Here is a 22,508-nt window from a genome sequence, read left to right as displayed (position 1 = left end):
GGACGCTCCGCCTCATCTCTACGACCCGTCTTCTCACAACATGCCTCGTCAACTATACTTCCCATATCGCATATCCCACAAATACCCATCTGTGAACAGCATACAAGCCGAGAAATCATGACAAGTGTTGGACTCGTGAACGGTGTCCGGGTGACTCGTAAGTCCAGCTAATTCTATGTCCGATTCGCTCGAGCTGATTTTTGTGTATAGCCGATGACCCCAGTCGAGTTGTCACCGTGCAAGCTCAATCAGGAAAGACAGGCAAAGAAACAAGCATATCTTACACCAATTGCAAAGTTGTTGGAAATGGTAGTTTTGGTGTTGTTTTCGCTGCCAAGATGCTACGTAAGTATTCTTTGGCCCTGATCTTTAGCTCTCATATCAACGGTAGGCTGATTCCCGTTGAGATAGCTGTGAAGCACGATGATGGACCAGAAGAACCTGAATCTGAGATTGCTATCAAGACGGTATTACAAGACAAACGATTCAAGGTGAGTCTGATATAAATCTCGCAATTAAAATCTGCTCTTACCAGGAGCTCATTCTTGTGCGGTTTGACGTCTAGAACCGAGAGCTACAAATCATGCGACTCGTCGCCCATCCCAACGTGGTAGATCTAAAAGCTTTCTTTTATACGAACGGGGACAAGAAAGATGAGGTCTACCTCAACCTCGTCCTCGAATTCGTACCGGAGACAGTCTACAGGGCCTCAAGACATTATGCAAAGCTTAAACAAGCAATGCCGATGTTACAAATCAAACTATACATGTATCAGGTTAGTCTTGATCTCAAGGGAAAGCGCGGAAGCGGAATCGCAGCTGATTCAAGTGTTATTATAGCTATTGAGGTCTTTAGCATACATCCATTCAGTCGGAATTTGTCATCGGGATATCAAACCTCAAAACCTTTTGTTGAATCCTGCGACTGGAATATTGAAATTATGTGATTTCGGATCAGCCAAAATCTTAGTGGCTGGTGAACCGAACGTATCGTATATTTGTTCGAGATACTACCGTGCACCAGAATTAATCTTCGGAGCAACGAACTATACGACAAATATCGATATTTGGTCGACAGGTTGTGTTATGGCTGAACTTATGCTTGGCCAACCTCTCTTCCCTGGTGAAAGCGGTATTGATCAATTAGTTGAGATCATTAAGGTTCTGGGTACACCAACTAGGGAACAGATTAAGACTATGAATCCTAATGTGAGTGATTATGCTTTGACGCCCCCAGATTGTGATAATCAGAATCTATCGAACGGTTAAATCATTACCCGATGCTGATATTTATCCTTATGACGCAGTACATGGAACATAAATTCCCTCAAATCAAACCTCACCCATTCACCAAAGTCTTCCGACCACGAACCCCACAAGATGCTATTGCATTAATCAGCAATTTACTTGAATATACGCCAACGGCCAGATTGACCGCTCCTGAGGCATTAGTTCACCCATTCTTCGATGAATTGAGGGTTGAGGGCAGTAGATTACCTAACGGAAAGGAGATGCCTGCGTTGTTCGACTTCACAAGGGAAGGTGAGTACTGTCTGATCTTCGAGACCCATACGGTCTTGAGCTATCTTGTCATCATGATGCTAACCTTTTCCCCTACAGAACTATCCACCCGACCAGATCTCATTAGGCAACTCGTTCCTCCGCACGCCGAACCGGCACTACAAGAAAGGGGAATCGACATCGAGGGTTTCGTCCCAATCCCTCTGGAGCAATTACGAATTTCTCTTGATGTAAGTCGTTTTGTGTGCTCAGACAAGTCGTCTCGGGCGCCAATCGCACGCATGGACGCATCGCTGATATGTGCCTTCATTTGCAAAATAGTAATCTTTTCGTCCGGCATGTATCCAATATGACATACTCACATACAAACTCTAACATCGAAAAAACCTACTAAAAAAAACACCTATTACAATTATCATACTTAGCCTTAATATAAAGATAAATATACCCCTTCATGATGATAGCTTTTTTTCTACCTATCTCCTTTTTGCATCGTTTCTTCTTTCTTAGTTCATGTCTTGGATGATAAAGGTTTTTCGATTTTCTGGCAGAGGAAGAAGAATTACAATTCTTCAAAGCTCAATACAAATGTATTTTGTGGAAGTGACTTTTGTGTTTTTCCTTTTTAATTGGTTAGGCAGAAGAATCGAAAATTAATGTACGAAGATGAATATGAATGCATGGATCGTGTTTGTTTTATTGGTGATATTGGTATGCGAGTATTGATGACAAATACTAATACACTTATTTTAAGTATAAAATCCTTCGAGATAGCTTACAGTAAATCAAATAACGATGACATAGACCAAAATCATTCAATTAATTCTCGAGGTAACATTTCAATTGGAATATCAAATTCATTTAAAGTAGGATTTAAATCATCTTCAATTTCATTATAATCATTTTCATTTGAATTATCATTATTAATAAGAATAAATTCAATTTGATTTCTAATTGTTTTTTTAATAATATCTAATCTTTCTAAAATTGTTCTTTTAATCTTATCATTTATATTATTATTACTTTAATTCATTTAATTCAATTTTTAAATTATTAATTAAAATTTGATTTAATTCAAATAAAAATTGATTTTTATCATTAAAATTTAAAGAATGAAATGTAATTGAAATTGAATTAAATCCTAATAAATTTTCAAATAATCCAAAATTTTCATTTAAAATTAGATTAGCAGAATTGAAATTTGTGTTTTGATTATTATTATTATTAATTAGAAGAGGTAATAAAATCCATTTTAATCCTTTAAATTCATTTAAATTTAAAAATTTATTTTGATTTTTTAAAATTGGAATTATTCCACCAAAATCAATTGCTTGAACTGTTGAATATTTTATTTTATTTTCAAATTTATTTAAACAAGGTCCAATCATTATAAATAAATATTCTAAAGTTTTTTCATCAAATTTATTAAAAATTTCTTCTTCTTTAAAATTAGGATTATACCAATGAAAAGGTCTTTTATTTTTAAATCTAATCATATGACATGTCATTGATCTATACATTGAACCAAAATGTTCTAAAATTGATTTACCTTGTTCTTCTTTTTTATTATCATTTTCATAAATTTCTTTCATTTTTTTTGAATCTAAATTCATAATTAAAATTTCTCTTTCATTAATTTCATTTTTATTATAATTTATTGAATTATTAATTGATTCTTTTACAATTTTTAAATTCATTTTATTTTGTAAAATTCCATTAGGTCTAAAAGTAAGTCTTATAATTTGAAAAGGATATAAATCATTAAATAATTTTTCTTTTTTTTCCAATGAATTTGAAGAATTTAATTGTGGATAAATAAATTCATTTAAATGATTTACCCATTGTAAAGCTAATGATTTCACTTTAACAATTGTTTTTTTACTTTCATAAAATTTAAATCCTAATTTTTCAATTTCTGAAGGATTTGATGATGATGATGATGATGATGATGATAATTTTGGTATAAAAAAAGTATAATCAATTATAAATCCAATTTGTTTTTCTCTTTTTGAAATTTGAATTTTTAAATTACATTCTGAATTTAAAAAACTACCATTTTTATTAAACATTTTTGAAATTAATAAAAATTTTCCAATATATTTAAACCAATTTATTAATTCATTTTGAAATTTACCAATTCTTTCTTCAAATCCAGGTACTTTTTCTTCTTTTAAAAAACTTCTATAACGATAATGTCCATATCCTCTAAAATAAGGTAAAAAATAACCTAAAATTAATTTTATTGTTATAAATTTATCTTCTTCTTCTTCTGTTATATTGTTAGAAGTAGAAGAAAAAGCTTTTTTTAATTTATCTAAAGTCCAATCTGAAACGATTTTTGTAATTTCATTTGAATTTAAAGATTTCCATTTTGGATAATTTAATTCTTTTATAATCATTTCAATTGGAATACCATGTTTTGATAAATGATTTTCAACAAAATTTAATTCAACTTTTTCTTTTTTAATAGGTTCAATTGGATGTTGATATAAAACTTCAGGTTGGGAATCATATGGTTTATTAGGATTTAATAAATCTAAATGTGATGTAGATTGACTTGAAATAATTAAAGGTAAATCAATAATTTCTTCAATTAACATTAATTTAATTATTTCAATTATAATTGAAGGTATCATACCTAATCCAGGTATAAAACTTTCTTGATTAATTAATTTATCAGTTTCAATTAATAAATTTTTTGGCATTTTACCAATTAAATCTAAATGATCAATTAAACATGCATTTTCAATATTTTTCATCATTATAATTAATTTTGAATTTAATTTTCCTGTTTTTTCTAAATAATTTAAAGGAGAATTTGATCCATCAAGTAAATCTTTACTATTTTCAATTCCACTTTCAAATCCACCTCTTTGATTTGATTCAAAATCATTTAATTTTGATGTATGTGATTGATCATAAATTAAATTAGATGGATCATCAATATTAAAACTCGCATATGAATTTGCTTCTTTACCTATTTTTCCATTATCATCAAATGATACTCCTTTTTTACCACTTAAAGGTGGTCTTATCCATTCATTACTTGAACCCCTTTTTAATAAAACAGGTGGTGATCTACCACTTGGTCTTTCAGGTCTTTTAGAAGAATCTCTTTCCCATTTTTTATCTGATAATATTTCAGGTTGTGAAATTGGAGGTAGATTAGGTACACCAACTCTAGGAATTTCAACTTGATCATCTGTTATATTTTGTTGAGCATCTTTATTTCTTTCTTTGGCTTCTTCTTTCTTTTTCCTTTTTTCATCGTGTTTCTTTTTCTTCTCTAATTTTCTTCTTTCACGTTCTTTTCGTTTAGCTCGAGCTTCTTCATCTTCCGATGAGTTTGATTCATCTTTGCCTTTCTCTTTACGTCGTTTTCGCTTTTCACCTTCTGACACCTCACTCTCTGTATCAATATCATCCTTACCCTTACCCCTACTTCTAACCGAGTTGGTTTTGGACTTCTTGTTCCCTCCACCGAAAAACACAAATACCGCTAAAACCAGAAAAACAACTACTAAAATCGCCGCTGGATTCGCGCCTCGAACTGCCGTCGGCATATCGGGAGTCGAAGAAGAAGACTTTCCAATTCGAGTTGAGCAGGACCAATTTGATTCGAGTTCTGATCAATAACGTTCACCCAGTCCCGAGACCGATTTCTGGCATTCAGAAGTAGTCTTCGAGGATTGGTTCTAATCTGGATACGTTGCTATATGGTTTAAAAATTCGGATGTGCAGAGCGAGAATTATCGTTAGTAATTTCAGTAAATAAGCAGACTTTTAGCCTATATGAATTAGACCTCAAGTTTAGACAATATAGCCATATCTCTGATCTTTAACTCTTAATTTCATACCACGTATGAAAGAGCGACCTTTGTAAAGCCTATTCGCAGATTTGTAGATGATCGAAGATCAATTGCCGTCCTTTAAAAATCGCCTCCGTCAATTCATTTTACCCCTTTCTGACCTACCTTTCTTCAGAGATCGGCAGGTTGCTTTGCACAGCATCTAAAGGTTCGGGCAAGCCGTCCGGAACAATATGAGTATCCACATATCAGCTTGAATAGTTTCTCCCTTCTGATTCGCTATTTAGTACTGATTAGCCCTGATCGTCAACACAAACATTATGTGAAATGCATGTCATCCTTCAATATCTTCATACCTAACGATCAATCCTCGTCTTCGTCTTGATCCACATCCATCTTCCCTTCACCTCCATCCACGGATCCCTGAGGTGTGGGTGAACCGTCGCTGCCATTCGCAATTTCCTCGACTGCAGTAGCCGGTGCCTCAGCATCGTCTTCGTCCTCGTCTTCATCGGAATCTTCTATATAAGCTTTCGATTTGCTGATATATCAAGCTCAGTCAGCAATGCCTCTCTTTGTCAAACACTCAAATTGAAAGGAAAGACATACAATTGTTTACCTTTTTTGGCTGCTCCGAGATTTATCTCATCATCATCATCCTCATCAGGATCCTCAACATTCCTCCTTGACTTTCTCTACAAATCACAAAAATCCCATTAATAACTTTCCTTGATTAGCCAGAAAGCCAAAAGATGAACTGACCTTCGCTTTCAGCATAGCCAAAGTCGATTGAGCTTTCCTAGCGGTCCTAACTCCTTCATCTTCATCTTCATCCTCATCATCATTTTCAAGTGGGACTTCATCTTCTTCATCAGAAATCTCAGATTTGCTTCTATTTTTCCTACTTTTCTTTCCCTCTCTTTCCTTCTTTGGCTTTTTACGTTGTTTTCTTTCTTTTAGTTGACCATCCTCTCCTCCTTCGTCACCACTTTCAATTGTACCTTGTTCTTTCCTTCTTTTTCTCTTTTCGATATTATTCGCTTTTCTAGCTTCTTCTTCTGCTGCACGAGCATTGAGTTCTTCTTGCCATGCCAAAGCTTCCTCTCTTGCTTTACGTCTTTCTTCGGCGAGAGCAGCTGCCTTTGTCTCAATCTCTGCTCTTCTTGCTGCCTACAAAACGGTGACACAGGAAGGCATCAGCCTACCGTTTCATTCCGGTAAGTGTGGCGGACAGATACTTGACTCACCTCAGCTGCTTGTATACGTTCTTGTTCCGCTGCTCGCATTTTCCTAGCTTCCTCCACTCTGGCTTGGAATTCGCTCTCGTAAGCAGTTTGCTTCTCCATCTCGGCCGGTGCCCTTCTAAGGAGACCATCACCGTATCGAGCTCGTTGATCAGCCAGGTCGGCGTCGTATGGCAGAGGGCCTGATTTGTCGTCTGCAAGAGCTCGGAAGGTACTGAATAAGGCTATATATCAGCATACCTTTACCGAATCTGGGTAAGTCGTATCCAAGCTCACTTAGCAGCTTGTTGAGCCTGTTTAAGGGCACTCTGCAGTTCTTCCAAAGTTCTCTTCGATACGTCGAGGGAGAACAACAACTCAGCGGCTTTCTGCTGTATCATTGCTATGTTGTACAAGATGGCCCGATCCGATGGTAAAATGTGCATCGCCTGAAAAGAGCCAGCGAATCAGCTTGGGAAGCTCTCGTCAATATCAGATTTGGGTAAAAAGCTCACGCTTTGACAATATCCCAAAGCCTTGTTCATAGCGCTGAAATTGCCTTCGCGATTGGCTAATGCGTACCAAGATCTCGCAAGATAGAGTAAAACAGATACGTTTCGACCTTTGAAAGCGTTAGAAGCTGTCCCATACTGATACGTTCCCGAGATGATATCAGCTGAGTCGATATGCGAAATTGGAGAAGCATACCGATTCTATAGCCTTTTCTTCTTCACCTCGAATGAAATAGCAATGGCCCATATTGACATTCACTGCGCCTTCAGCAAGACTGTCTTTTATTCTACTAAAAATAGCCAAAGCTTGACCGGCTAACCTAGCTCTGTATTTCCCTTCTTCAGGAATGACAGTCTTCGGCGGTGTTAAGCTATCTTCGGCAAGGGCAATAGCTAGACCTTGAGCAGCATGTGCGCACTTTGGATCAATGTGGAGCGCTCGTTCGTACGCTTCTGCAGATCTCAGATATTGTTTGGGTCGATCTGCTATTTCCGAAGAAGATTTCGCTTCTCTACCCAAGGTGAAGTGTAGCCATCCTAAAGCACAGAAAGTGTACGCATCCGATTTCTCGTACTTGAGTGTCTGCGATGTGAAAAGTAAAGCCTCTTTATATGATCCGAGCGAAATCAAGAAATTGGAATAGACTGATCGGAGGGCAAGATTTGATTCGTCCGCTTTTAGGGATTCTTTCAGCAACGTATGCGCATCGTAATTTCGTCCAGCTGACGCCGCTATAATGGCAAGTCGAACTTTGGCTGTGTCCAATCATCAGCCTACACGATTATCGATGAATAAGTCCATTTCCATTGAAGAAGATTGATACATACATTCCATATGTTCCGGGTGTTGCCTGAGAACATCCCTATACCACTGAGCAGCTTTGACGGTATCACTTCCTTCCTCATAAGCTCTGCCAAGATTATAAGCTAAGATGGTCTTCAGAATTTCCGCTTCTTTACTGTCTGTCGAAGAGATCTTCTGTAGCGATTCCTGATACATCCTTTCGGCGGTCTCAACGTTCCCTTGTAGATGGAACAAAACACCTAGATTATCAGACATTCGGATCGTTTTTAAATCTGGCGGTGTCAGACTCAAATCCTCTGAGTTCTCTAATTCCGAGTCTGATTTTATAGATAAAGCAGTCTGGTATGCGCTGATTGATTTCTCTAAACTTTCATCTTGCCACAGTTTTGCTAGATCAACAAATATGTCTGCGTCTGATCCGATCCCTCTCAGCTTCGCCCAATCTTCATCCGTCTCAGCAGTTGCCACAAGACTGTGTAATTCCGATAACATATTTCTGGCCGTGATACGGTTCTTCACCAACTCGTCATTTGACATACCAGGATGTGGGTAAGCTAGTAAACAAGCATGTAATACAGTGTACTCTAAAGGTCCTTTCCCGTTCAATCGTTTGGCTGTTTGCTCAATGAAATTTAGAGCTTCCCGTAAATTACCTAGGAACGGGCTATCAGCTTGCTATAAACCCTTTCGAAAATTTGGTTGAACGTACCGGACTTTATGGCGATTTGGCCAAGAGTGAGTTCCGCCATAATATTCACAGTATTCGGATCCTCAGCTTTGGAAGCAGCGATATATCTTCCGGCATCTGCTACATCTCCGCTGACGAAACCTAATCTCCCTCGTTCAGCATTAGCCAATACCGAATGTCGCTTGTTGTCGGAATACTGGATAGCTCTTTCCGCCAACTTTGAGGCTACGGGCAGTTGTCCACCTTGACCCGATATGCTTGCTAATGCTAAAGCAGATGCTGGCGACTTGACGTTCAACTTAAATGCTCTCTTGACGAAATCGACACCTTCTGTCTCAAAGCGTAATCTCTCGTCTCTTTTTAAAGCTGGCTCTCTTGCAAGGTTCAAGGAAGCAAGACCAAGCAACAACAAGCAGACCCATGAATCTGGTTCTCGGCTCAAAGCCCTCTCCCAAGCTAAACGCGCTTTGGCTTTATCTCCTAATTGCCATAAACATAACCCGAGACCGATACGTGGATCAGGCGACATTTCGGGATTCAGAGAAAGCAATTTCTGGTACGTTAGAAGAGCGGCTTCATGAGCACGACGAGCGAATTGAAGACGAGCCTAGATGTATCATCCAGTCAGCTAGAAGGCCCAGGAAAGGGGCGTTATAGAAAGCTTACCTGGGCAGTCAACGCTATCAGATTATTGGGTTGCCTATGCAAGAGTCGTTCGACTAGAGGGTGCGCCAGACCAGGTTGTCCAGTAGCAAGATAGTGTATGACTGAAGAAATATTCAGCTGACGGGGAACTGATCTGGAAGAAGGCTTGTCAAGGCTCAAAGACCTACCTCTTCCCATCGACAAACTGACGGGCTCGTCATCTTGCCTAGCTCCCGATACCCGCAGAGCTTCACTCGCAGCATTCAGATTTGCAGCGGCTTCTTTGTGATGTATATCCTTTGTCTTTGTGCCTTCAGCGATCTTGTCGTATTCTACAGATCACTGAATCAGCTAAAAATTCATTGAATTAACTGGTCCAATGCTGACTGACTCGTTATGGGTAATATGACCTTGGGTGCTGATCTCGCCAAATGCAAATGCAAATGGGCCAGCATAGCGTGAAGGTTTATCAATGCAACAGGATCACGATGTCTTCCAGTTCCACCAGAGAAGACTGGATTGACCGTCAGCTAGAGTCCCTAAAAGACTATTTCATCTGCTCACAAGTTATTCCCCTCCGAAGCAATTCTTCTGCTCTAACCCATCTTCCTTGTTTCCAATGTTCACTGGCTATCAATGTCCAGTCTCTACATTCCGCCGAGTAATCCGCCAGCATATCTGGAATGACGGCAGCGATCTCATCTTCGGCAAGAGAATTTAAGTCAAGGTCGGTTTGGATACCACTAAAGAAGCATTTTCCTTTAGCTTGATACGTTGCGTGCGGGATCGGACCTTAGCTCACCCTTGTCCATAAATGACTATAGTCCGCTCGACTGGTGTATCTAACTCCGCCATACTGACTCAGATGAGATATTTGAAATGCTGTGAAGAGAGGATAAACCACCAATGTCAACAATATATAGTGTTTTTAATAATTGGATTAATAGAATTCAACCGTGTCGTCGGAAGCAGAACCGCTCGAAGCAGGAACAATAGTATTGTAGATTTAGGCGCGCCCCGTGGGAATGATATACGTGAGCCTATCCTCCGTGTAAGCGCTTTGATCCGGAATTTACGATAAAGTGGATAAAGTTGAACATCTTTTTGCCTTTGTGTCTGACATTGACTCGATATTTCATCTTAATCTTTCACGTAGAACGTCAGTGAATCGACTCACATTCAAAAGAAGCTTTGACTGCCTTCATATAAGGCATACATGCTCAGCAACCGATTCTTAGTCACTAGACTCCGCTTGCCTGCTTTGCAATCCAATCTTTGCGCTCACTACCGACTCACACCTTCACCCGCATCGCTCACACTTAAACCTAGCTATCCTCGAAGACATAGCACAATGTCAGCCGCCGCACACCCCGTACAATCATCCGCTGAACCTGCGAAGCCTGCCGAAGGTCTCGAACCGGTCACTCCAGGAGCTTCAGCCACTCAAGTGAGCAAAAAACAAGGCGAAGGTAAACCGAATAAAAAGGAGAAAAAGGAAAAGAAGAGTGGAAATGGAGCGGGACCATTAGAACTCAACCCACCACCAGAGTTTTTCGCCGAAAGAATTCAGATCTATGACAAATACAAGGCGGAATATGAAGAATTTGTAGCCAGTGAGTGAATAGTGTAGGCTCGGACGCGGAGCGGAAATTCAGCTGAATACTGATCTGTTTGTGTGTATCGATGCGAACAGAACAAGAGCGTGTAGAGATTACCGTCACACTGCCAGATGGAAAGAAGATAGAAGGTAAAGCTTGGGAGACTACACCATTAGAAATTGCTAGAGGTATATCACCAGGATTAGCCGATAAAGTGATAATTGCCAAAGTGAACAACCAAGAATTATGGGATCTTACTAGGCCTTTAGAAGCTTCCTGTGACTTGAAGTTACTTGATTTCGACTCGCCGGATAACAACTACGAAGCTCGACAAGTTTTCTGGCATTCATCTGCACACGTTTTAGGTGAAGCCTGCGAAAGGAGATACGATGGATGTTGTCTTGGTTATGGACCTCCTTTGGAAGAAGGTGGTTTCTTCTATGACATGAGTTTAGCAGGTGGAAGAACAATTAGTCAGGACGATTACAAGGGTATCGAAGACGTCTGTAAAATCACTGTGAAGGAGAAACAACCTTTCGAAAGATTGGAATTGCCTAAAGAGACTTTGTTGGAGATGTTCAAGGTGGGTTTTCGACCTAGTTTTCTCTCGTCCCTTTAGCGAAGAGACACTGAGCTTATTTAGACATTATAGTACAACAAATACAAACAACATTACATCAATGACAAAGTACCAGACGGAACCAGAACTACTGTATACAAATGTGGACCTTTAATCGATTTATGTTTGGGTCCTCACGTACCTCATACCGGTAGAATCAAGTCTCTCGCTGTCACCAAAGTGAGCTACTTCCCCTTCGCAGCGACCATACCGCTAAAATACGACTAATACCATCCGTGCTTTCTCAACCTGTAGAACTCTTCATCCTACTTCCTCGGTGATGCCAAGAACGATACCTTCCAAAGAGTCTACGGGATGTCGTTCCCCGACAATGACCGAATGAAGGAATACAAGAAATACCTCGAAGAAGCTGCTAAGCGAGATCACCGAAAGATCGGTAAAGACCAAGAACTATTCGTCTTTAACGACATCAGTCCTGGAAGTGCTTTCTTCTTGCCCCACGGTATGAGAATATATAACACCCTCATGAACTTCATCAAGGTGAGTCCCCGTGCGTAGTTGAACGACGAGCTAGACTAATATATTGCACCAGGCTGAATACTTCAAACGAGGCTTCTCGGAAGGTGAGTTGATACATACGCTTAAATACGGCCTTCACGCTTATGCTTCATTCTGTCTTCCGCAGTTGGTTCGCCAAATATGTTCAACTCAAAACTTTGGGAAACATCGGGACATTGGCAAAACTACTCTGAGGATATGTTCAAATTGAAAGTTGATGAAGACACCTTTGCCATGAAACCAATGAATTGTCCCGGACATTGTGTTATCTTCGACTCGCGAGAAAGATCTTACAAGGAATTACCATTACGATATGCTGAGTTCGGTGTCTTGCACCGAAATGAAGCTAGTGGTGCTTTATCAGGTTTGACTCGAGTTCGAAGATTCGTGCAAGATGATGGTAAGCTTTGTTTTCCTGTCGGCTTCGAACTTGAGTCTAGCTTATGATTGGACCTGCGATATAGCTCATATCTTCTGTACACCTGATCAAGTCGAATCAGAATTATACGGTGCTTTCGAATTCCTTGATGCTGTCTACAAGCCTTTCGGTTTCACATACAAGGTCGGATTGTCTACTCGAAACCCTAAGAAATGGATGGGTGACTTAGCATTATGGGATAAAGCAGAATCTACCCTTCGAGAAGTCTTGGAAAACAAGGTTCCCGGTAAATGGCATGTGAATGAGGAGGACGCCGCTTTCTATGGTCCTAAAGTCAGCTGTCTTTCGCTCAATCGTCTGACATAGTATAGCTAACGTATTTTTCATTTGCAGCTCGATTTCCAACTCACCGATGCTTTAAAGCGAAACTGGCAATGTGGTACAATCCAAGTAAGCTGATCTCTCAGCGAAGTCATTCCACTCAATGCTGATAAAAATGGGATCTAGCTGGACTTCAACTTGCCAGAGCGATTTAACCTCAAATACCACTCTGCCGAGCAAGCGTCAGACAAAACCCCTGGCGCTCAATTCTCGAGACCGGTAATGATTCACCGAGCCATCTTGGGTTCTTTGGAGAGATTCATTGCTATCATCACCGAATCCTCAGGTGGTAAATGGCCATTCTGGTTATCACCTCGACAAGTGGTCGTCATTCCAGTTGCTAAAGCATACGCAGATTACGCTCAACAAGTGGCTAAACGATTCCAAGAAGCTGGATTATATGCTGAAGTAGATTTGAGTGATAATACTTTGAATAAGAAGATCAGAAATGGTCAGACCGCTCAATGGAACTTTATCATGGGTAAGTCCGAGAGTGCTTTCTGGAAAACATCCGAAAAAGGGTTTGTCAGCTGAGATTACTGTTTTATATGATAGTTGTTGGTCAGGATGAAATGGATGCTCAAGCTGTCAACATCCGAAATAGGGATGATGAAGTACAAGGTAGAGAAGAAACTGTTAAAGTTGACATAGCAGTTGAGAAATTGGTAGCGCTCAAAGAGACAAAAGCTGCTATCAGCAAACTTTAGAATCATGCATGCATGTATAGCACCTCCTCCTGGACGGGAAACTTGACACAGTGACTAATTGCTTGGTATCAATACCGTGTATCATTAAGAAGAAAATAAAGAATGATGCGGGGAATATGAACAATCAGTAAAATCGAGAGAAAATTTGAGCCATTGCGATCGATCTTGGAATACAAGTAAGATGAGCCTTCTTGTAAGACATCGAGGTCGAGGATTTCGAATCGAAATATCCTTTGGTTGTCACCTTCTTTGTCTTGCTTAGTGACCCTCCAGAAGGTTGACCATCTCTGTAGATAAGCCTTTATCAGTCAAAGCATACTTCCCAGTTTGGTCTTCCGAGAACTCCTGGTATACATCAGCCATGGCTTCTCTTAGTTCTTCACTGATCCACTTCACTGCGTATTCTTCTGCGATTGAATCCGAAGGCTCTTTAGAAATATGAGAAGAATTGTTCAGAGCGTTTTCAGACAGGGCTTGTCTGGTGACATCATCCTGTATTTGTTGCATCATCGAATGATCAGTGACATCAGAATGGTATGGATATAGCCTCGGTGGTCGGCCTGGCCTTCTAACTCCATATAATCTAGCAGGAATAGTACTTGAACAAGCTTTTGCTTTTTCGTAATAATCTTGGGGTTCAAAAGTCTCGCTCCCTTTTACAAGTTTTCTGACTCTATCTATATTTGTCATACATGGTGCGATTCGACTGGAAGGAGCAAATCTGCGCAAATCTGAGTATCCCTCCCTACTGAGCATGATTTGGAGATGAGGTGAATATGATTCGATCTGTTCATTTGCTGGCCCTGGAAGATATTGCATAGGAGGAATAGGTATCGAGTATGGTTTTTTAATTGGACTTTGAGCGATTTCGGAAAATTGTTGCGGGTCTGAGAGACTTAATGAGGAAGTATTTGTTTTGACAACTACTTCATTCATTCTGTACTTATCTGCCATGATTTTTCCGAAATGCTCCATGGCCCTTGCTGACGCTGCTTCGCGTTCCTTCTTGTTGACCTCGACACTAGATAATTCCTCAAAGTCACTGTTACCAAGACGTCGAGCTTCAGAGTACAGATTGGGCATCAGTCTTTTTTCCTCGGACGTGGAAGGGAGTGCGGAAGAGATTGTGGGGTCGGACGCATCATCGTCCTTTGGTGGGGTGGAAGAAGTGACGGGAACCATTTGAGGACGTGGATTTTCAGAAGATCCAGTTAACTATGGGAGATTGTCGAAAAATTAGACGTAAATTAGCGTTATATATTCTTTTTCGTACAGTATTGACAAACAGTCTAGCGTGATCAATGGGGCATGAGACTTTGTCATCCCTAGACTTCTTTCGATCCTTTGACCAACTGTAAGCGATCTGGAAGGAGAAATGTCTTCTGGCTAGGAGTGTAAAAACATCGTACAATTATCGTTATCCTTTTTCCTCGCCACGAGGGAACTATGGTGATTTCCTCATGACGTCGCATGACAGAAGGTCTCAACGAGCCTTATGGATGGATCTGATTTGGGTCGGTATACTCTGTGGAACACTCATCTCCTACGAAAGCCAACTCATCCCGGCCTATAGCGCCTCCACGGTGAAAAGGGCGCGGTGCATCCTCATTCCCAGATTAAGCACGACCAACGACATTTGGCTAATGTTAGGAGGTGGCACACATTTATGGCAGGAGTGGGTGGGCGATGGAATTGCTTGAAGTAGTCAGCAGAATTAAACGACAGAAATGAAGCATAATTGTTGGCTTAAACTTATGACGGTGTGATTAGTCTGGCACCAGTTTTACACGAAAATAGTTTCACGATCTACAAAGAATGTTGGAATCAAGTTCAAACAGTGTATTTGAGAAGAGTACCGATAGGACGGAAAGTTGCGAGCAACTATGAAGAAAGATCACAAGACTCACGATCGTGTTACTGTAGCGATCGGTCTGTCTCCTAATGAATATGGGATTGATGAATTAGGATATTAACATGCATGAGTGTACTAACTATCACTTCAAGAATCAAAACTTCATAAGCGTCATTGGACCCTTACAGTATTACTGGAAAAACGCCAGCACCGACCCCCGTATATAAAGCGTGTCAAGTACTGAGGAAATCACTGTTTAGTGGCCCTCCAGAAGGCTGACCATTTCTACTGATAAACCTTTTTCCAACATGAATTTTCCAGGCTTCACATCAAATTCTGGATATACTTCAGCTAAAGCTTTCCTAAGCGATTCACTGACATATTCCACTCCGAAGTCCTTAGTCGAGTTTGCAGACTCTTTAGCGTTACGGACCAGTTTTTGGAAAAAACTGGTCCGAAGCTTGAATCTGTGTATCCTGTGGGATGAAGGAGCTTGAATTGTGTGGACCCCTTTTTTCGTGCATATTCCGCGCAGATATGACCTTCCAAGTTATCCATCTCTTCTCGATCATCTAAGCTAAGGGTAGAATAATAATTAAATGCTCGGATCCCTTCGACAGATGGTGCGATGTACAGCTTTGCAAGATATCCGGAAGTGTTTACAGCCGTATCACGTTCGTTGGAAGACCCATGGGTTGTCTGGGACTTGAGAATGTTATATTTTTCTCCTAAGAGGTTTCGAGCTAAATCGATCTTGTTCTTGCAAGCTTTGACTGAAGAGACATCAGCTCGCTCGGTATCTGGGCAAAGTCGTTTGAGCATATGTTTGAGATGAGGTTCATAGAATTTCAATTCTTCAGTGTCCGATCCCGGCGGATACTCGATGCTGGGGGTAGTTAAACTGTATTCATGCCGAAGTTCTGTGGCTAGCTTACGGGTCATTTCAGCCTTCGATCGATATGACTTTTCGGGTTCATCTCCTCTAGGCCTGATTCGTTGAGAGGATGACAAGCCTGCAAATAGATTGGGGCGCCATTTTGTAGGCAGAAGCTCTTTGGGATCTGCAGACCATTCGGCGGAAGAGGATGCACAGGATGAAGAGGTGGAATCCATGATATTGATATTGGTTGGTGTGTAGGCAGGCTGGCTTGAGAGGTTGTAAAAGTGGCAAATCCTGGGATGGTTAAATGGGAATTAAGAAAATCGATAAAAGTCCCAGGAATGGGGGAAGAATTCTGCGATACATCATCCTTTTTATATCTTATATCAACGTCGCTCAGCTTATTGTACAGTCTTGTTTTCTCACAGGATGTGAACATCTTCTTCGGCATTATGAAAGGTAGTACTATGACGTCGGAGCATCTCGCAGAATATCCTGTACGACAAGAAGGGATCTTACTATGACCTTTCCTATGTCTTTGAGTGGTCTAAAACAGCTCCTTTCCTGTTTTAGGTGAATGGATATGCTTATGATGTTAAATTACGTCGCTTTTCTCCTATTTACGTAGTATGAAAGGATTTGCCCATGGTGTCCTACGATTCAGTAGGTCTCCCCCGGGCCTCGGTCTCTCGGTACTGCAGTTCTCAAGCGAATATGAAAGGACTTACTTATTCACAATCGTTTCATGGCTTATACATGAATGGAAAGCTACTACGTCATTATTTATCCTGTTAGTTCCTCATATGAGATAGCATCATCAAGCATCTAGACTCCTACGAACCAAGTCGGACAACAAGCAAGTAAGAAAATTGCCCCTTTTTTTATCGTCTAGTGAAAGGATATTACACGGTATGAGAAAAATCGAGTCGATTCTAATCTCACAATACTTCCCAATCAAATCCAATTTCTCAAGTCTTGGTCATTCCTTACAAATTTCCAAATTTGATTTGTTTAGCGTGTAAGAGAATTCGATTTCAATCACCTCTTGCCACTCCTCATTCACCTCAACAATATAATTCCATTTTCCCATTTGATGGTCAATTATCACTTATCAATTTAGATTTCACATAAACATGTGCAGCAACGATCCAGAGAGTGAAAAAGTAAAACGTGTGGCGTCGATAGTGGCCGACTGGCAAAAATGAGGACAATGGTTTGGCACGAGCTCGTGAAATCGTAGCAGGCAGGGTCAGTTTCCTTCAAAAGGACCAAGTTGTTGAGCTAACTAGAGTGTTACATCTACTAGCGACAAAGAAGGAAACCAAGATACCAGTACCCAAGCCACTGATAGCACTGACGAAAAGCCAGATGGAAGTCAAAGCACTAATCAGTCGGGAGCCTCTGACGAATCCAATCAATCTGTTGGTTGCTGGGATTTGGCAAAAGATTATTTACTCGCAAGGTCATGAGCATGGTCTGCAATCCTTTGTGGAAACCTGTCATCGATCAGTGTAGTGCATGGTAATACAGTATTGACAGTGACGATCATACGAGTATACGAGTATATATAGGTTAGTTGGGAAGGTCAGGGTATGCATATCATACAGTGAAGCAATCTCAATACAATCTCGTATGGGCCTGCAAATATCCCTACGGCGACTTGGATACTTTAATATCGAATTATTTATTGGTTTGCACTGCCCAGCACTCTATCCTTCTACCACTGAGATGTTGACGTCTATCAAAGGAACAACTACCTTCGTCTTCGTTTTATCTGGTAGAATGGTGAGGTACAGCATGACGATTTTCGAGTCAATCACATCGAAGGGATCTCCTAACCCTACTAGAAGGGTTTAAGCTCGTGAATTCTGCTTAATATATATCAGTTTGCTTACCGGTCAACTTTTGTTATTTACATTTCTTCATATCTATCCTCTTATCAATTCAAGCATCATATTTTCATTTATATTTGAGATTTTTATTATGTCCACTGGAAACACTAATAGTACTCGAGGTGACGGAGTGGAATTCCACAATCCCGATCCATTTGGGACTTGGGATTCAGATCACGTCCCGGAATGGCTCGAAGCCGCCTAAGTTTTATTGTCTTTCATCATAAACCAAAAACTTATAATTCTCCCTTGTAAAGGAGAAACAAACAGGGGACGAAGGACTCCAATACCTCAGCCACCAAAGATACCAAAGCTAGCCATCGTGATGGTGCTACCGCCTCAGGAGCTACTGTGCAGAGAACTCCCAACTCTGTTGGTGCCAATCAAGCTGATGATTGTTCCCGTGGATGGCCAAGGCTTATCGGGTAAATGTAAATAAGCATGACTGAATTTCCTTTGCGCGTTTCAGTCTATCAGTATCATATATCACGATTACAAGAGGAAGAGTGTGGCAGGTATATAGAGTATAAGAGATAGTCTTATGATGCAATTCATGTAGTACTGTGCACAGATTATTCGTTACAGGCGGCATTCTAATCTGGCGAGAGAAATCTGTCGTCTGCTAGCACTGGAAGTCCAAAGTCGCGATAAGGCCATTAACTCACATGGTGCGAGTACCGTCCCCAAGCACACATATGATCAAGGGGTACATGAAGTATTCTGCATACCATTCCTATAATTCCAACGAGCTACTCCAGACTCCTCTGACCATCTCAACAGCTCTTCTTTCAATATCATCATCTCCTGAAGGCAAAGTTGAAAATATAGAATTTTCAATAGGTTCAGCTAATGGTAAGAGTTGAGCAGAATACTAAGAATGAATTGAAAATTCACTTCGAATATCAGCTATCACTCTCATTTTAATTCTTTCGAAAAAGTAAGGCATGTACTAACCAATCTAACAAATTCTCTATACCATCCCCATTTAGCTCTTACACTCCATAAAGCACTTTCACCAGATTGTAAAAGTGTTAAAACACCTTTCAAACCTTGATTCGCCGCAATTTCATTAGGTAATAATGAACTTATGAATTGTTTCATTGTTGATATTAGTATTTTTTCTAATCGAGTAGATTGTATATCAAGTGAAGTTTGCGCATCATTAAAGGCTTTTGATCCTTCAGGTCGAATATCTGTATCAAGCAATGTGTATTGTCAATATGGATAAAACAGAGTAACAGAATACAATAATCAAACTCACCGGTAAGATCTTCGTCTTCACCTTCTCCTACATCACCTCCTTTCTCCAAAATTTCAGCTGCTCTTCTTGCTCTAGCAGATTCATCTTCCCTCTCAATAACTTTCATTCTATTTTTAATAGCTTGTACCCTTCCAGAATGCTTTTCAATAGTCATCTTTAAGATTTCCCATTTCCATTCATCTGTCCATCCATCTCCTTCTTCCCCTTCAGTGTCCCCATCTTCTTCAAAGAGATACTCAACTACATCCAATCCTTCTAAAATACCATATTGAAGGTATTTATCAACTGTGATCAATTTCTGTTGATGAGAGTATTTCCAATAATCCCATACTGCAGATAACAGAACTTTTCGACTTGCTTGATCTGACGTTAAATAACGCAAAGTATCGATATATCGTTCTGTTGCATTCAAGAAATGCGAGAAGGATCGTGAACCTAATTGGAAAAGAGTTTCAAATACCATTTTTCGGACGTTTGCTGAGATCCCTTCCTCAGATCCTGGTAGGTTGTCGAGATGCAATCGAATATCGGATGTAGTGGCTTTAGATCGGAAAAGTTGTAACAATTCTTTCGCTTCGGCGTGTAAAGGATGATCTGTGAATTGCCCTAACATTAATAGGGAACTTTTTGATTACAGCTTTAGACTTACCTGGCTTCTCGTAAGCCCATACTGGTTCAGGTGGTTCTGAAGCAAGCACACCTGCGCCTTCAGCTTTCATGGCTTCAGGCAAAGTATCTAATATTCTGTCGTAATAAGCCAATCGAACTTCCAACTCTGCCACACGGCGCATGAATGCACGTTTGGGGTGAGAAGCTGGTAGCTCAAGTTCGGGTACCCTGTTTACGGTATTTGTATCAGCGGACTGCTTTATGTCGATGCAATTCAGAGGTACCTACCATTCCTTCCACATCCATTGGAAACCGAAATTACTCAAGTGGACGCTAAACCATTCTGCCACTCTTCTAGTGATTTCTACATCTAATCCATCATTACCTAGATACCCAAAGATTTTTCTCACAGCTCTTCCAACTGGAGGTGCGATGGTGTTAGGTGATAATTTACAAAGTTCAGTGATCACTGATCCGTAATATATCGACTTGTAGGCCGAACGCGGTAAGGTCAGAAGACCATTCAACAAAGTGGATATCACTAGTGACTCGGCAGACCAAGTTGATAAAGTAGATGCATCTTCTTCTTCTGCAGGAGGGTTAACAGGTTTGAATGTGTTTTGAGGAAGATATCGCCTGAGTGAGATCAGGAGAGAAGCGCATTCTTTTCGATTAACTTCATAAATGTTTATCAGATCTAAAGTTAGACTGCGTAAAACCCATCCTTCAAGAGTTTCTGGAGGCGGTACAACCTAAGAAAATGGGTTAGCTGGTACCGAAAACATCTCAATATCAATCAGCTTACATCATCCGCAAACAGTACGATGTTACCGAGTCTTCCCTCGCCTTTATCCAATTCGTAAGCATCTACCGCATACATCTCTGGAGGCATTGAGATTGGTGACAATTCGAATGGATCCGCTTGTATCGTTTCCTCGTCTTTAGTGTATAATTCCCAGTGTCGCGATAAGCATGCAGGAGGGTTGAAGAAATTCGCTCGCAAAGCATGTAAGGCAGATAAGAAATCGTCAAGAGTCTATCAATGAGCGTCATTCATTTCATCAGCTATTTTCAGGAATCTGGATTGTATGTGTTGAAGGACTTACATCGGGATTGGGGGCATTTGCTTCAGCATTGGCCAGTATCGGCGACAAAGGGTCAACCAATGATTTGATTTCGTTTCTTCGACCAATGATGTATCCTTCTATAGAGGTAATCAAACCTTCGACTTCATCAGGGCTCTCGTCATACAAGGATTTGCCAGACTGTCGTGAAGCGTCAGCAACCTTTATACGGGCTGAATCTTGAAGCATGGACAATCGAAACATACCCGTATCAGACCCTCTCCGACGGCTCTGACAGCTCTTTCAGCTCTATCGCCTCCTCCACCTACTTCCTCTAACACCGCGAGCAACGATTTGTAAACACCTAGTAGGGACGAAGAAGTGACGAGACCAGCTGGAACAAGCAGCGAAAAGAATTGCAGCTATGTAGGGCAAAAGCCAGGTCAGTTCCACCACCATATTTTATGCTCTCTAAGCGAAGCAATATGGTCGACTCACGCCTAATCTGACATTCTGCCATTCTCTACCTTCAACCCAACCTCTTAAAGCTCTACTCAAATCTTCCAGAATCTCTTTCCCGCATTCGATATCATCCTCGTCTTCAGCTTTTCGTTTGTCTCCCAGCTGAGCATCTTCACCAGCACCTTCGGCTGTTGTGACATGACGTCGAGAAAGGGATAAGAGGAGAACGACTAAATATGAATGTTTATGCGGTTGTTGAGTTACGCTGCGCGAAGATATGTCAGTATGCTCATCAAATAAAGCAGTCATTGTATTAAACGCAGATTTGCCTGCTCGTGTACCAGAAAAAGAATATACTAACCTGATTCTGAAACCTTCACATACTCCGGCAGAACCTTCTCCCCAACCTCTCTTAAGCACCCTAGCTAATCTATGAGAATCCTCGACTGGTTCGAAATTCTGTTCAGCAAACTTCTATTAGCTTTCTCCGCCCATTTGAATTGCAGTAAACCTAGGCTGGTAAGCTGACTCACTTCGTCATCACCTAGCTTAATAACCATTTTTCTCATCCTAGCATTAGAGTTCTCCGGTATAGGTGGTCTATCTCTACCTCCTCCTCCTCCTCCTCCTCCTCCTCCTCCACCACCACCTCGACCTCTTCCACCTCTTCTATCATCTGTAAGATGGGTCCTATTAGCTGGGCATTTCAGTGATCTTCGGTCCTTGAAAATAAAGCTTACCTCTTCCTCTACCTCTTCCACCATATCCTCGTTGAGGAGAACCATAATTTTGCGGACTACCGAAAGCTTGAGCATAAGGATTGGCAAAACCCATCATTGGATTAAACCCATTTTGGCTGAAATTCATATCGAATCCTGTAGCTTGACAGAAATCCTGAATCGAATCAAGTAACGTGTTATCGAAAACAGACTAGTGAAGAAGTTGAAAATTATGTTAAAATTGATCGTCATGGAATGTCAAAATGTCAGATTGATGTTGAATGAACTCTTACGCGCTAGCTATAGAAAGACGGAATCAAATTGTGGCATATAAGGTAGATAGATTGATACACGGTAGAAGTTA

At 40.5% G+C, this 22,508-nt stretch overlaps 6 protein-coding genes across 6 annotated transcripts; 2 read left to right on the top strand and 4 right to left on the bottom strand.

The window, feature by feature from the left end:
• Positions 1-117: 117 nt before the first annotated feature.
• Positions 118-1,817, top strand: I206_103650 (uncharacterized protein; the record flags this gene model as incomplete). Its single annotated transcript, XM_070202808.1, has 8 exons — positions 118-157; positions 211-345; positions 412-491; positions 566-775; positions 840-1,208; positions 1,307-1,541; positions 1,620-1,711; positions 1,773-1,817. The coding sequence occupies 8 exons, from the start codon at positions 118-120 to the stop codon at positions 1,815-1,817; spliced, it is 1,206 nt and encodes a 401-aa protein (XP_070058909.1).
• Positions 1,818-2,331: 514 nt separating this feature from the next.
• On the bottom strand, positions 2,332-5,083 carry I206_103649 (uncharacterized protein; the record flags this gene model as incomplete). Its single annotated transcript, XM_019153122.1, has 2 exons — positions 2,332-2,470; positions 2,544-5,083. The coding sequence occupies 2 exons, from the start codon at positions 5,081-5,083 to the stop codon at positions 2,332-2,334; spliced, it is 2,679 nt and encodes an 892-aa protein (XP_019013283.1).
• Positions 5,084-5,692: 609 nt separating this feature from the next.
• I206_103648 (uncharacterized protein) lies at positions 5,693-10,057 on the bottom strand (the record flags this gene model as incomplete). Its single annotated transcript, XM_019153123.1, has 14 exons — positions 5,693-5,870; positions 5,939-6,024; positions 6,092-6,499; positions 6,577-6,787; positions 6,850-7,001; positions 7,068-7,202; positions 7,261-7,820; positions 7,893-8,522; positions 8,579-9,164; positions 9,224-9,324; positions 9,391-9,534; positions 9,594-9,716; positions 9,767-9,945; positions 10,005-10,057. 14 exons carry the CDS (start codon positions 10,055-10,057, stop codon positions 5,693-5,695), a joined length of 3,546 nt encoding a protein of 1,181 aa, XP_019013284.1.
• Positions 10,058-10,553: 496 nt separating this feature from the next.
• Positions 10,554-13,405, top strand: I206_103647 (threonine-tRNA ligase; the record flags this gene model as incomplete). Its single annotated transcript, XM_019153124.1, has 10 exons — positions 10,554-10,815; positions 10,896-11,383; positions 11,453-11,599; positions 11,675-11,920; positions 11,973-12,003; positions 12,066-12,338; positions 12,403-12,650; positions 12,711-12,767; positions 12,825-13,179; positions 13,254-13,405. The coding sequence occupies 10 exons, from the start codon at positions 10,554-10,556 to the stop codon at positions 13,403-13,405; spliced, it is 2,259 nt and encodes a 752-aa protein (XP_019013285.1).
• A 258-nt stretch (positions 13,406-13,663) lies between these two features.
• I206_103646 (uncharacterized protein) lies at positions 13,664-16,370 on the bottom strand (the record flags this gene model as incomplete). The annotated part of the gene is made up of 3 exons (XM_019153125.1): positions 13,664-14,620; positions 15,538-15,619; positions 15,691-16,370. The coding sequence occupies 3 exons, from the start codon at positions 16,368-16,370 to the stop codon at positions 13,664-13,666; spliced, it is 1,719 nt and encodes a 572-aa protein (XP_019013286.1).
• Positions 16,371-18,762: 2,392 nt separating this feature from the next.
• On the bottom strand, positions 18,763-22,292 carry I206_103645 (uncharacterized protein; the record flags this gene model as incomplete). Its single annotated transcript, XM_019153126.1, has 12 exons — positions 18,763-18,900; positions 18,984-19,222; positions 19,291-19,884; positions 19,940-20,127; positions 20,188-20,651; positions 20,705-20,935; positions 21,006-21,164; positions 21,230-21,385; positions 21,462-21,690; positions 21,787-21,884; positions 21,959-22,101; positions 22,166-22,292. The coding sequence occupies 12 exons, from the start codon at positions 22,290-22,292 to the stop codon at positions 18,763-18,765; spliced, it is 2,766 nt and encodes a 921-aa protein (XP_019013287.1).
• Positions 22,293-22,508: the final 216 nt, after the last annotated feature.

Source organism: Kwoniella pini, chromosome 4, assembly GCF_000512605.2.
Source record: "Kwoniella pini CBS 10737 chromosome 4, complete sequence".
NCBI classification, from domain to species: Eukaryota; Fungi; Basidiomycota; class Tremellomycetes; order Tremellales; family Cryptococcaceae; genus Kwoniella; species Kwoniella pini.
Note: the sequence above shows the minus strand (reverse complement) of the source record. Positions and strands in the feature narration are given on the sequence as shown.